The following is a 14,763-nucleotide window of genomic DNA, read 5'->3' on the forward strand; positions in this document are numbered from 1 at the left end:
TTTTTTTTTTTTTTTGTGGAAATTTTTTCTTTTTTTTTTTTTTTTTTTTTTTTTTCTTTTCTTGGTCATGGGATGAGGTTGGCTAAAGTTTTTTTTTTTTTTTTCTGTCACTGGGAGGAGTGTGTTAAATATTGCCAACACACTCATCAGGTCCTCTGGCTGTTTTTGACAGAGAGACATTTTGCCACCCCCTGCAACACTTACCAACTCTCCCACCCACTTAGCCTTCTTACCGTTTACAGGCAGAGGGCTCGTTGTCAGATTTAAAAACACAGATGATAAAACTCATCAATATTTCATTGGTGGCTGGGAGGGTTGGATTAGACTATTTTTTTTTTTTTTAAGGCTAAATAAAAATTTAGCCTCGAGAAAACGTTATAAAAGGAAAATAAAAGGTTGTTCCTTTTGCTCTGACTTTAAAGTGTCTTTTATCGAGTCGCAACTCTTGACATCTTGTAAGTGGCTATAGCTCATTGCCAGAGGCATAAATTAAGACACAAAGAGTAGTGTCTATCATTTCTCCTCCCATCTTAAAAAAAAAACTTAAATCTGAGCTTGGTCTCTTTTGGCATCAAGAGATGATCAACAATGCAAGCAGAACACAAAAGTTGTTGCTTCTTGTTGCTCCAGACTCAACCTTTGCCTTCTCGCTGTGCCTATTTTATGCTGATAACAATCCTTTCATCCCGCGAAGCGTCCACGTGGCACCCCGAGGAGCCGGGGTGACTAAAATTAATAACCAGATGAAAAAGAAAGGTTGTGATTTCCCTTGGCAGTCACTGCTCTGGCTAGGAGCTCTCTTTTTTTTTTGTTTTTCCAGTCTATTGATTATACATCCCTCCCCCATCCCCTGGGGGCTAGCACCAATCGTCTTCCTCCCTCTCACCATAGGGTTCGTGCAGTCCCTTGCGGGGACCCCTCGGATGCCCAGCCGGAGGAGGAACCTTGTGAGGCCCAGTGTGTGGAGGTCCGTGGAGGTGTGTGGAAGGGGATGACGATCGGTAGCCGTTTGGCAGGCGGCGCTGGGCAGCGGGCTGAACCTGGTTCTGCACAGGCCCAGTCAGGGCAGTGGTGGGAGGAATCGCGTGGCTGACAGTCCTGGGTGAGGTGCGAGTGGGCTGCGGGTGGGGGTTGTTCACTGGATGAGGCTGCGGAGGAGGAAGGGGGTGGGGGTTGTGAGGCTGTGGTTGTGTGGGAGGAGGCAGAGGGTGGTTGGCTAGGGCGTGGGGGTGAGGGTTTCCACCCTGCATGGCACTTGGCTCGTAGGCGGGTGGTTCATGGTGCGGATCAAAGTCCTGGTACTCCTGGTTGTAGAAGCAGCCATCCCCTTCCATGGAACCGCCTCCTCCGCCTGAGTCACCCCAGCGTAGTGGGGGATGATGACTCTGGCGGGGTGCGCCATGGTGAGCCATCGGGACTCCAGCCGGGGGTGGACCCTGCCCTTGAAGAGGCTCTGGAGAAAAGTGGCGGGGACCTGGGGCTGGGGGTCTGCCCTGTGGTCCCCCAGGAGGAGTGGGCATGGACTTACGGACTACGGGGGAGTACGTGACATGGGGTCGAGGTGTGGCAGGGGTCTGAGGCAACTGTCGGCGACCTCTCCGTGGTGTACTGGTTCCCGAGGTCGATGGAACTGGACTTCCGCTGACTGAACTACTGCCCTACACAAAAAGTGAAATAAAGCAAATAAAAAGAACGAACCACAAATTCAAAGACACAACATGTAGAACAAAGCAGAAGATGATGACGACAGAGCATAAAACAAACAGAGGAGTAAGAGGAATGCAAGAAAGACAGAGGAAGCCAAATAGAGAAGCAAGGGAAGACGAGAACAAGATTTAAGAGCAACAAGAAGAAGAAAAGCCCCGATCATGATGTTTGTGGAAGAAAAAAGAAAAATAATAAAGGCATCAAAGAGCAGCAGAGCAGTGGATAAACAGGAGTAGAAGATGTGAATATAAGAGATGAGATTCCAAACAGCACCATACAAAGAGAAGCAAGATGTCATGCAGAGGAAAGAAAACAAAAGACGACAGAAGAAAAAAAAAGTTAAAGGGTTGATTTGCAGACCAGCAAACACAGCAGAGTGTAAGTATTGAGAACAAAAACAGAAAACAGCTTTAGTTCACTAGGATTAACTTTGTTGTATTCATTCCTTGTATAAAGACCCACGAGGCCATTTTTCAGGGAAAGGAACATTTAGTGGTGGGGTGTGATAAAACACTAGCAAGATAAGAATATTAGATAGCTGGTCACAGCAATAAGGTAGACAAATATACATTTTCATTAGAGATGCACTGAGAAATTAGTTGAGAATAAAAAGATTTTAAGCTTGATAGGCGCCATACTTAATCTAAAATGGTTTCCTGTGCATCTCAGTAGGACAACAATTTAAGGACAACTCTGCTTTGCACAGCTTTCGTTCAGCTTGCAGGTTGATAGCAGTGTTGGTAGAATACTACGTCCCAACTTTGGGAGGACAAAACTTATGAGATCGACGCATCTCTAATTTTAATGAATATTTGCTGGATTGTTGGCGACATACTGACTTCATCAAACATACATGCCTCAGTTATATATTTTGCATTATTATTGTCACAATAATGCATCAGTTTATGTGAATGTAGTAGTACATAAAAACATTTTCAAAATTTGTTTTGGACATTCTGAAGACAAAATGGCCTCTGATTTAATAGCAGCATAAATGACATTTTTTATTTTTGTATCACGTAGGTAGTATCCTTCTGGAAAGGATGTGATTTACAGGACATCAATGTGTCTTGGGCACCCCATCATTTCATAATATATAAGGTAGCGGCCATCAAATTAGAAACACTGGAATTAATAGCACAAAAATATCAAATCCGTGGTTTTACATGCAGGAACAGGTTGACCCTGGAGCCCACCTGTCTGTGCGGAACGTTCTCACGGCCCTCGCTGGGTGATCGCGACCAGCGCCGCTCCCGGTCTCTGTCCCTCTCCCGGTCATGCTCCCTGTCCCGGTCATGCTCCCTCTCCCGGTCATGCTCCCTGTCCCGGGAGTGTCTGTGTCCGTACTCGCCGCCGCGTTCGGGCACGTAGCGTTCCTTGTCCACGGAGCCGTGGTGGTGGTGGTGATGGTGGTGGTGCTTGCGGTCTTTGGATCGGCCCCGGTCTCGGTCGCGGTCCTTCTCTTTCGATGTGAGGTCACCAGACTGTGTGGTCGTGCTCAGGTCTGTTCCCGGGCGTCACGTTGGATTTATTTATCAGGTGTGTTAAAAACGCACGATTTAGTTTACAAATCAAATCTAAAAGCAACAGATGTAAATGTACTTGCTTTTATTTTCTCTGACCTGTGTCAATTTCACTGTAGCGACAGAGGGACCTCTCAGACGCCCGATGACTGCGATCCTTTCGCCGGTGTCCGTGTCTGGAAGCTCTCCCCTCCTCGGGTATCGAACACTCCATGTGGTAATCATCACCTTTGTCTCGGTGTCCTCGCCCAGACCTGCTGTGGCCCAGAGACGAGGCGGACCGCTTCATTGGACTGTTGTCACTGATGGTCTAAGAAAAGAAGAGAAGCCACCGAGAGATGAAGAGAAAGTTTCTTGTGACTGTCAGGGCGGCGTTTTTGGGCCAAAATGTTTGTATGCTACATTTTTTTCCCCCCTAGAATTTCTTGAAAACTCATCTGAACTTAAAGACTACTGCTATTAGTAATGCTACGAGCATGCTCTTTCAAAATCCATGTTAGGGCAAATGAAACTCATAGGGCAGGGATCTGCAAAGCAGCCTATTGGGCAGGTTTGGTCTAAACCCTGACATGTTGTGATTCCTGCTATCTAGAAAAATACCTAAGACCATATTAAATACTGAAAAGAGAAACCTGATAAAATTGTGACCATCTATTAATAATGAAATGGTTTTGCTAGCAGCACTAGAATATTTCTATCATCTTCACTGCATTGGTGAGAAAGTAATTTCTTTAAAAATATAAAAAGTGTCACGGAAATGATCAGGTTTCTGGTTCATTTTACAGGAAGATATTCTAGACTAACAAAAAAAAAGAAAAAAAAAGAAAAAAACCTGTCAGGCACTGAAGCTATGTTCTCACAAATATACATTTATAGCTACAGTGTGTGGCAGATGCGTCCTTTACAAGGTTACTTCATGTACTCAGTTCAATTAGGATTATTTTTTTACTTTTCTGCAGATTCAGAAAAGTCTGAGGGAGGGGCATTAGGTGGAAATAAATGGTTACTTACTATAAATTGCAGTCCCCTATTTAATAATAATAAAAAAACAAGCAACAAATAACACAAGAATTACAATAAGAGGAGATCTGGCAAACAGCCATGCCTTTCATGCTTCTTTGACTTGCTTTCAAAAAATAAAAAAAAAATACAAATTGAAGAATCATTACAACTTGCGATACTTCCCCATCTTCACTCAGAATTGCCCTGAGCATGGCACATTCCAGGTGGCAAATTAATTTTCTGCTTCTATGTCACGTGTGCTTTCCCAAAGTCATGCATACACTGGAGTTGTTTCCATTCATCTGATGGGAGTTTTTGTTTGAGGAAGGAGTGCCTGAGCAGCGCATTTGGTGGAAAAATATGACAATCTTTACCTTGGAACTAAATCTTTTTGGCAGCAAAGCTGACCTAAAAATTTGAGTTCTAGGCAGCAAAATAAATCAGCAGAATACAGTAATTTTAACAACTCCTAAAAATTCCTTGTCTATTTGCTCCAATTGCCCTTAAATTTCATCCTCCATCTCTCTCTCAAGCAAACATGCATACACATTTTTGTTTGAGACATTTCTTTTTTTTTTTCTTTCCCCTTCAAGTTTCTTGCATGCAGGTTGAGCAATGCTGAGTGCAGACTAGGGTACAAACGGGGGGAACCATCAACAACGTTGCAGTTAAGCAGACGGGGCTTGAGGACACACAGCAACAAAAGCAGTTGGCAGCAGCTGAGCAAAGAGAGACAGAGTCATACGATCCAGAGAAAGTAGTTTGAAAAATGGCTAAGGAGAGGGGTCAGGCAAACTTCTGCCCAATTCCAAACTTCAAACTGTGAAGTCTGAACCTACTTCTACCAGTTTGGAAACTGGGCTGGCGTAATATTTCATGCTTTTATAACTCCTTCTCAAATAACCTTCCCCTATAATAATGCATGATAGACACAACATGGAGACATCACATATGAGGGGGCAAAAAAAAAAAAAAAATCAACAAAAAGGCTGAGAATGATTGAGAGGAACGAACAGAAGACAGGGTACATACACTGAGGTTACTGCCACGGTGCTTCCCTTTCCTCCGCTGCTGGATGAGCACAAAGAAGACACACACGCACACACACACACACACACACACAGAGAGAGCCACAAATACACCAGAGGTATGGTCACACACAGCGCAAACCCATAAAAGCAAGAGAGGGGCAAGGAGACGATTAAAGCGAAAGGACAGTTGAAAACACAACGAAACAGGATACACCAAAAGACAAGTAAAAGCAAAGGGATGTCAGTGGGAAAGATTCGGCACAGACAAAGAAGGAGCACCACGATGAAGAAAAGAGACAGACAGAAAGAGAAGGAGGGAAAGATTAGACACCAAAGCAGCAGAGACGGTGAAAGAAACAACACTTAATACAAACACTGGGAGTGGTGTCCACCACAACAGTGCCACGGCGACACTCAAATTGTCACCAAGGTGCAGGTTTGATTGGCTCAATAGAATTTGTTTGCCTAACTTCCTTTAAGTTTGTTAGAAAGCCTAACCTCGATTTATCATGTCAGGCAAATATAGAGCACTTTGCAAAAATATTGGCACAACTTTTTCCCCTTACAATCACGAACGTGACAATGTTTTATTGGAATATTATGTGACAGACCAACACAAAGCGGCTACCAAATTGTGAAGTGGACGGAAAAGGATCTGAAATATAATTTCTAATAAAGTTCCATACATTTTAATTTAAGCCGGGGACAAGCTGTATGATTTATGACCCGATTTTACATCCGGATTACCAAGACAAAAACAAAGTAGTCTGTCTGAAGTCTGAATATATCTCTTATTACCACCGCCTACCAGCATGTCTGTTTCTTGAAAGAGTCACCCTCACAAGAATCTCAATGAGAGTTTGATACGTTCAGTTGGCTTCAGTTCTTTTTCAAAATCCTGCAGTGTGCGATTCCTCGGCGGGAAAACTTGCTAAGCATGTGATCCTCAGTTTTTCAGTCGAGGAAACAAGAACCAGTCTGTTAGGGTAAACTCGTAATCTTTTCAAAATCTGTGACAATTGTGAAAAACTTGTACTTAATGTTTTGGAATCACCCAGCCAGTTTCCTGAGTGGAAACTGAGCTAAAGATTAGGGTGATGACAAGGAGGCCTGCCGACCTCAAAGCCTGAGAGCTAACGTGCCACTTTTTAATAAAATGTAAATAAAAACATGTACATTATTCCTCTTGAATTAACTTATTCCAGTTACAATGTTTTATCAATGTAAGTGGTAAAACATCCACATTCACTGTAAACCTCTGCAGACCATAGATCTCCAATTAGAACCAATGGATTTTATTGAGACATATCTAATTGAAGTCGAACTAAAATGCAATTGCCACACTTTTCAGGTAATAATTCTAATTATGGAGTTTTATCACTTCACAGTTGTGTTGATCTTTCACATAAAATCCCAACAAAAACAATAAGTTGTGGTTCTAAAGTGAGAAAATGTGTAAAAAAAAAAAAGAAAGAAAGCTCTATGAATATTTCTGCATAAGCAATCAAAGATGCACTTCAGTTTTGGTTCTTGAGTGCCTGAAGGGACAACAAAACAACCACACACTGGCGACCACAGCGATGGCAGTGGGCAAAACACCCACACGTATGAATCTGCCTTCACAAATGTGCACACTTTTGATTTCAAACAGCAGCACACAGCAAAGCAGCAGGGCCGACGTGACTCCGAGGGCACACGGAACAGTGATATCGCAGAAAACCTGCAAAGCACACGCATGCACAACGCACACCTGCACACGCAATCCCACACGTTTAACTACATAGCATTGTGCTTGTTCTATTCCAAACAGTGAGTAATAAACCATTGCCCATTGCCTGTAGGGAAGAAACAATTTAATAAAACACAACTAAAAAAAAAAAAAAAAGTAATTCGTTAGGTAGGGGTCCTGACAATTAGGCGTAGAAGGAATAAATAAAAAGTTGGGGCTTGGGGACCGTGTACGTGTTCAAAAAGGTTGTTTTTTTTTTGTGTGGATGACAACCAGAGCACTCACTGATACATGAATGATGACAAAATGGGTGATAGTGTGAGATAAAGAAAAACAAACAAACAAGGAAATCATGATTAAATACAATCATGCAGGTGAAAGTATAAACTGATGTTAAGAGGTCTGATTTAGACTTGCTAAGCAGAATTCTAGCAAGTAGGCAGCATCTGGTAAAACATTTCTATGTCTTAGCATGCCCATGTTTTAGCCAGACAAGTATCTTAATGGACAGGGATTTTCACGACAGCTAGACACGCCGATTGTTTCCGATTAAACACGAATGTTAAACAGAAACCAGCAATTGCAGCAATTTGTCCAACGCTGCCGTAACCCTGAATTTCTTCGGACTGGAACGCCGGGAGCAATTTTGTACTCAGACCTTGTAAGATGCAATGGTGCAAAACAAAGGCAGATGAGGCACGCACATGATTGGGGGAGAAAACACGAAGACAGTGGAAAGGTGGGGATGCTGCTCACTTGGTTGTCGCCTGGGAGGCGGGGCATGGAAGCGGCCCTGCCGTGGCCTTCCATTGGTGGAAATTGCTCAGTATCCGAGATACCATCCTGCCCCATCTCTCTCATCTCTACCGTCTGTAAACAGAGCAGGAGAGCAGGAGATGGTGTGACTGGCTGCCATGATAGCTAACAGGGGAGTTAAGGGGAACAGTTGGAAAACGTCTGGTACAGTCGAGAGCTAAAGGGTGGGAGAATTTGGAAAGCTTATGTGTCGGCGGCTGACTGCCACAGCGATTGAAATTCAAACACGGAATGACAGGAAGTACACTCCAAACAAAAGCTGCCATCAACTCAACTGAGTGGACAATGGGAGGAGATTTTTTTTTTCCTTGTTGAAAGGCTTTTGTGATGATATAGCAGGAATGGAGTTGAGGAGAAAGTCATGTGCAGCCAAAGGGACTTATGAGACAAACAACAGTAAAGTTATCCAGATGCAATAGCGACACGCTGCAGGCAGCAAAGAAGGTCGTGAAGAAAATGACGACTGCTGTTGAAGGTTAATTTGCACACAAAGCGGTTAACGCCCAATTAAGCATCTTGTTTTTGTTGACACAATGCAAATTTGTCAACAATGTTGATGCATGTTGATGTGATATTCTAGTTTTTTTTTGTTTTTTTTTACATATATCAAAAATCTGACTCGCAGGAACAGTTGAACTATACACGTGTCAGATGAAACCGTTTCAGACCTTTGTCAGTCAGGGAGGGATTGCTCAACTGAGGGATTGCTAAATCTGATGCAGACGCCACTGATTAGATCTAGGAGCACAACAAACACGAACATGAGTCACTTTGAAGACAAACACAAGATCGATGCATGTAGTCGTGTGTTTCAGGGAAGATACAGAAAGATTTTTGAAAAACAGATACATCTGACAAGAAAGACTTTGAGGGTGAGACGGTTAAAAAAAAAAGCGTAAGTTTGGTGCAAATCCGATTGTAGTTGGAAATGATTTAGCGAGGACAAAACAGCAAGTAAGAATAGTCCAGCAAGAACTGTAAACCCCTCTGTACCAAAGTAGATTTGTTTTATACAGTAGAAAAATAACAACAGAGACAGGAAACGAAGGGGAACTAACATTTACGCATGGAACAAAGGATATCTCATATTACCTCAATTGTAGTGAACGGGTTTGGTTCGCTACAATTGAACAATTCATATTAAAATAAGAATAGCTACAGCTGATGAAATCATTCCATTTAAGAATAGAAAATTACATGAAAAACATTTAAAATATTATTTATAAAAGGACAAACGAGCCTAATTGACGCGCATATTTCAATTTAAGGAGATGTACCTGCACTACGCCTTCATTAAAATTTCCTTGAGGTCGAGGCTGTTTCCGAAGATTTATATTAGTCTACTTCATTAATTTCAAAACAACTTTAGATGTGTGTTTGGGATCTCCGTGTCAATTTTGAGGTGATGCTCTGTTTGCGTTATTCCACTCTGTACAATGTAGAATAACACCAGAACCGAAAAAAAGGGTGCGTTCACACTGCAGCCTGAAGTGACCCAATTCCGATTTTTTGGCAATTCCGATTTTTTTGCTGGGGCCGTTCACACTGCCAGTAAATGCGACCTGTATGCGTTCTGCAGTGTGAACGGGCAAATGACCTGAAAGTGTCCCGCATGCGCAGTAGAGGGCGCCATAGCGTCAGCGTTCTCAGTGTTCTGCCAACTGCCATAAAAAGAAGAAGTGCTCAGTGTTTGCGGAAGTAAACATGGAGGCTAACGGTGGAGCTTAGCTTACATATTTGAAGTTGTTGTCCGGCCGGAGCAACATATTAACAACTTAATCCTCATATAGTCCATCATGGTTGTTGTTTTTCTTCCCGCTTGCGCGTATCAGGACGCAGAATAGTGAGATTTGTTGAGAATCAGTGACGTTCAGTTCGGATGTAGGCGGCCTGGACGTTAGGTCGCATTTGAATCGGATACGTTTCGGATATGGGTCACATTTGAAAATGTGCTGTTCACACTGCCATGAAAAGATCGGATACAGGTCGCATTACATCAAAAAAAATCGGAATTGGGTCATTTCAGGCTGCAGTGTGAATGCACCCAAAGTCCTAACTGCAGGTAAAGTGTGCGTAAACTCGAGACGTGACACTTCCTGTTGTTGTGGCTCATCTGCTTCAAGGTTCTACTTCTACCCATTTCCTTCTGACAACAACGTCATTTGTTTTAGACACAACTGCCACTAGGCTGGTTATTATTTCTTTTCTGGACTATGAAATGATTGTGCCTTAAAATACCGTCAGATCAGTAGATTTTTCAGACCAGCCAATCTGTCATCAGCAATCATGAATTCAAGTCGATTACGTAAATCTCCTTCCTTCCCCATTCTGATAATTGTTAATCTAATAAAACGACTGGTGTGTGTATGATGAATAGATTTGAACTTGTTTAAAAAAAAAAAAGAGGTGTTCATAATTTTAAACTCATGCACTGAGTTCTTATTTCTGGGAAAAACGGTTCAAACCTCATCAGAAACCAAACATCGATATGGCATTCATGTCCATGGCGACTTCTAACTGAGAGTTCATTTAAAATGTTAAATGCTCACTGACTCAAAATTGCATCTGATGAGGACGAATGTTAACTACGCAATGTTGTTGCATTAGCACTAAAGGTTTTCTAGGGTATGTCTTTTGAAAACCGTCTACCTGTGAGTTGGTCATGCTTCCTAGGCCGTCCTCAGAGTACCCTTCAGGGCTCCAGCTGCCAACCTTCTGGGACATCTCCTTGGCGCGAGCCGTCACCCACGACTGGCTCTCTGGGATCCCGCCCTCCACCGGCCTGCGACATGCACAGAAACACAGCTTCCTGCTTTGATTTTATACTTTGATTTTACTAATAATAATAGTGCGTCAAAAGGACTGTTGAACTCACAAGCTGTTGCCAGTGTCTGTTGTCTCAGGCGGAGGCAAGGCGTTGTTGAGTCCCGGACCCCCGTCCTGGGAGGGGGTTGGTGGCTCCACGCGCTGAAACAGTAATGGCGTGCGGTTCTGTTTGAGATATACAACATGGCCGTCGCCAGCTATCAGGCAGACTGACAAGGGAAATGCAGGGTAAAGGTGCAGAGCAGGAACAGAAAGGAGGCAGTTGCCTAAAGCAAGGCCAGGCAAACAAAAAGAAAAAAAAAAGAGTAACTCTGGAACAAGTGATACCCCACAGCTAGATCGAGAAAGAGAAGAAAGAACATCGAGGAAGTTAAGCAACAGAGTGCTCTGTAAAGGACTAGAAGAAAGAGGAATTCACTACTGAAACCAGAGATTGACTAAAGAAAAATAATCAGGCACCCTGTAGGTCAGCCATGTCCATTTCCAGTTGATACGGGCTGGTGTCATAGTTTGAGGCAAGTTTTAAATTTGTCTCTGCTTCGACAGCCCAGGTTCAAATGTTTTATCTCTTCCTCAGCACGCCATCAAGTTTTAAAGCACCCGTTAACGACCCACCGGTTCACATCAGGTCAGGTCGGAAGCAGAGACACGCCTAAAAGTTGCAGAAAGCCAGCCCTCGAACTCTGGAAAAGGTTTTTGGGATTCTTCCGAGAATCAGGTAAAGGCGAACATGGACAGAAGAGGCAAAACAAGATGCAACATGCTTCTGGATTAGTGGATATAAGACTATAAGAAAAGGGAGAGATAAATTAGGGAAGATGATGAAGAAAAAAGTCAAATATGAAGCACTACCTTCTTTGCCATCTATTTATTAGTCGTCTTCTAAAGTTGTAAGATGATTGACAAAACGTATTTCGCCTTGTGTGCAAATTTATGAAAAAAAAAAAATTACAATCCATAAGAGGCTAAAATATTATTTTGAAACATCCAAGCTGTCTTGTTTTATCCAATATTAAACCAAATATAATGATAATGACAATAATTATGTACAAAATGTCCTTTAAAAATGAATTACTAGGATCCACTTTTACAACTATAGCAACCTTGACTCCTACAGTAGTTTCTGTCTAGGTATTATGTAACGCATTTTTACCAATTAATATCAACCTTTTCATGTCCCAAATCACAACGTACTCTAACTTGGCGGCTACTGCCTCTTCATCTGTGCAGTTGAAGAGGAAGAAACGGTGAGTACAAGCTTCAGCTTGGCGTTGACGTGTTGTACGTAGCCAATGTCATCGTACAACACGTACGACTAATACATGTGAAGCAAATCTTATCCACTGATCTTATCTACCTTGGCAAAGGTCTAAAAATGATCCACTGTCCAGTTTTTCCTCTGCAGTGACAGAGCTTTGACTGACAGACAAGGTCACCGGGTCATGGCTGCAAATTAGCAGTTAACGACAGCCACGCCACTGTTGCCAACTTAGCGACTTTCTTAAATAGTGCTATTGATTATTCATAATTCTTGAAAAATTCTTAAGTTAACAAATTAAAATATGTCTGTAGTTAAAAAGTTAATGGCATGTGCAACTATGATCAGAAGGATCCCACATTTCTATTATTAAACTTATTTTTTTTTCAGCATTTTATATTGTTATAAGTTTCATTCAGTGGGAGATCAAGAGGTGGAGCTGGTGCTCCTGACATCATGTTGCATGGGACAAATGAGGTGGAGACAGTTTGATAGTGTGTCATTTTGGTGAGTCAATGAATGAATGAGGGAAATTGTGTGAGGTTGGAGTCAAAGGGATAATAAATGAGGTAACAAATGCACCTAGTGGTCATATTACTGCATGCAGTTAACATGTGAAGCAGGCAAATATTGCTAATACAGTAGCATAACCCTGTCAAGAAGTAAAACATTTCCACTCAGAATATAGGCCCTCTAATGTTTCCAAACACCTTCAGGGGAAAAATTATTGAATACAATAGCCATCATGTAGAGAGTGGTCACTCCACTTCCTTGACAAGTGCTTTTATGCAGTGCAAAACAGTCCATGGTCAGGTTAGCAGATGCAATATCTTTGCAGGCAGTCAATATGGGAAAGATAATAGGGATTTTTTTTAGGTACGGGCACCTTTGGGGCTGTGACAACACTAGAGGCTAAAAAAAATATGTGACCTCGAATGTCACATTCTGAGCTTTGAACTTTACGAAAGGTTGAGTTTTAAATCTCCACACCAAAATGTCAACACCGAAATTGCTGTAATCGACTTTGGCCACAAGATGGCAGCAACGTGTTTACAGTAGGCCTTTTCCAGTGTAGGAGCATTTACAAAGTCCCGATCGGAACACAGGCTGTCACAGCCCACATTTGTAGAAATGAATCTACACACCTGTGGTCTTTATTTCAGCGCGTCAGTCTGCCTTTTTAATTCAGGGGCTCAGAGGCAGGCAGGTGCGTTACTTTACTAGAGGCTGCAGTACCTGTTCATCACGAAGAGCCTGGGATCGTTTGATCTTGCTCTGGCGATAGTACTCCATGATCATCATGGCCGCGTAGATTTTCCCAACCGTCAAGTCTGTAGCTGCTGAAAGAATGACAAGTTACCCTGCAGGATTAGACACTTTGGTATGGGCCCTGAGCATGGAGGATGGTAAAGAAGAGCGAGGCATGCACAGAGTGTGCAACCTGCGCTTTACCACACAGAAACATACACAGATGGAGCAATAAGTCTTTTCACTGACAGATGGATATAATTTTTTATTTTATTTTTTTATGTTTCCTCAAATAGAATGGCTCTCAAAAGTATTAGAATTTCAGATTTTTGTGATGCAAACGAAATGAAAACATGATCTTTTCAATTACTCAAATCATTTCGAATTTTTTTTCTTCCAAAATTAATGCAACATTTATTTTGTACAATTCAAATGCAAATCAAACAAATTTATTAAAGAAAAAAAATATATATATGTGTGTGTGTATATATATATATATATATATATATATATATATATATATATATATATACAGAAATAAAAAGTTGCGATAATCTAGTTACTTAAATTGCCCCTTTTCATTGATCCCAAATATTCTTGCAAAAAGGTCTTTGGTGCTTTTTAAAAAAAATTCCAACACATTTGTTCATTTTTCCTTTGAATTTTACAGCGTAGGTATGAAACATTAAATATTGAAAAAAAAAATTGGAAATGATTTATCGTGTCTCATTTTTTTTACATCACAAAAACATGTCATTTTAACAGGGGTGTGCAGACTTTTTGTATCCACTGTAAGTTGTGCTTGCTATATTAAACAAAATGCCATGCAGTCCCTCCCACATTGCCAGTATTGATGCATTCATCTATCTTTTTCACAAATTTTTAAGAGCAAGATTCATGCACTCATAACATCTCTCAATCTTTTGAACCACAAACAGCTTTAGAAATGTATTTACTCTGGGGGTGCTGTCATTCTAACTAGCACAGTTCCAAATCAAAGCCTTTGCCAGTGCATGCAGTACAAGCATTTACCAGTTTATCTGCAGCATTAAAGTCATCCAAACAATTTCTTCCGCTTTATGGTTAAGTGTGTGTGATATAAATTATGCTTACATATTTACACTGAGATAAACCTCTCAGGAAAAAAAGTGCACAGAAATACAAGGTTTATCAAACTTTATTCTGGGTACCAATAGAAGGAGCACACATTCCAACATGGGAACATTTACCACTGATTTAGGTTTTCCATTACAGTTGTGTCAGAGCTATCTCCTGTATTGATGTACTTCTTTACAAAATGCAAAACAAAACAATGTAACAGCAATATAAGACATCAAATGCCTGTAGTTTATGCTTTTTAATCCCTTTCTAGACTCTATGTTTTTGTTCATCGGTGTTTCTTGATTCTCATCTTCCAATATCTTGTAAATGTAATTAGCTGACGTACTGTGAAAGACCTCCATGCCACTTGATGAAGAGCTGCTAAGGTAATAGAAACCTTTGTGTAAGGGACGGCGGACAAGGGAGGCAGCTAAAAGCGTCCTGGATGAAGGCTGAAGAATCAAGTTTAGAAAACCACTTCAGTTGAGTAGCATAGAAGTCAATAACCTAGATCACGTTTGT

At 41.5% G+C, this 14,763-nt stretch overlaps 1 protein-coding gene across 26 annotated transcripts in view; it reads right to left on the reverse strand.

Moving 5' to 3' along the window:
- Positions 1-90: 90 nt before the first annotated feature.
- cacna1aa (calcium channel, voltage-dependent, P/Q type, alpha 1A subunit, a) overlaps positions 91-14,763 on the reverse strand; it is a 90,272-nt gene continuing 75,599 nt past the window's right edge. For 8 of the 26 annotated variants that reach the window (XM_015037763.1, XM_015037781.1, XM_015037780.1 and 5 more), the window contains 8 exons: positions 13,129-13,232; positions 10,684-10,799; positions 10,458-10,590; positions 7,749-7,862; positions 5,265-5,303; positions 3,330-3,540; positions 2,904-3,211; positions 91-1,658 (listed from right to left, as the gene is read on the reverse strand). In XM_015037763.1, the coding sequence (XP_014893249.1) occupies positions 858-1,658; positions 2,904-3,211; positions 3,330-3,540; positions 5,265-5,303; positions 7,749-7,862; positions 10,458-10,590; positions 10,684-10,799; positions 13,129-13,232 (1,826 nt within the window). In that variant the 3' untranslated portion in view covers positions 91-857. The remainder of the gene's footprint in view (positions 1,659-2,903; positions 3,212-3,329; positions 3,541-5,264; positions 5,304-7,748; positions 7,863-10,457; positions 10,591-10,683; positions 10,800-13,128; positions 13,233-14,763) is intronic. The other 18 variants (XM_015037787.1, XM_015037788.1, XM_015037786.1 and 15 more) reach the window with 8 other exon arrangements.

Source organism: Poecilia latipinna, unplaced genomic scaffold (assembly GCF_001443285.1).
Source record: "Poecilia latipinna isolate Pla-1442-1.1 unplaced genomic scaffold, P_latipinna-1.0 Scaffold419, whole genome shotgun sequence".
Classification (NCBI taxonomy): domain Eukaryota; kingdom Metazoa; phylum Chordata; class Actinopteri; order Cyprinodontiformes; family Poeciliidae; genus Poecilia; species Poecilia latipinna.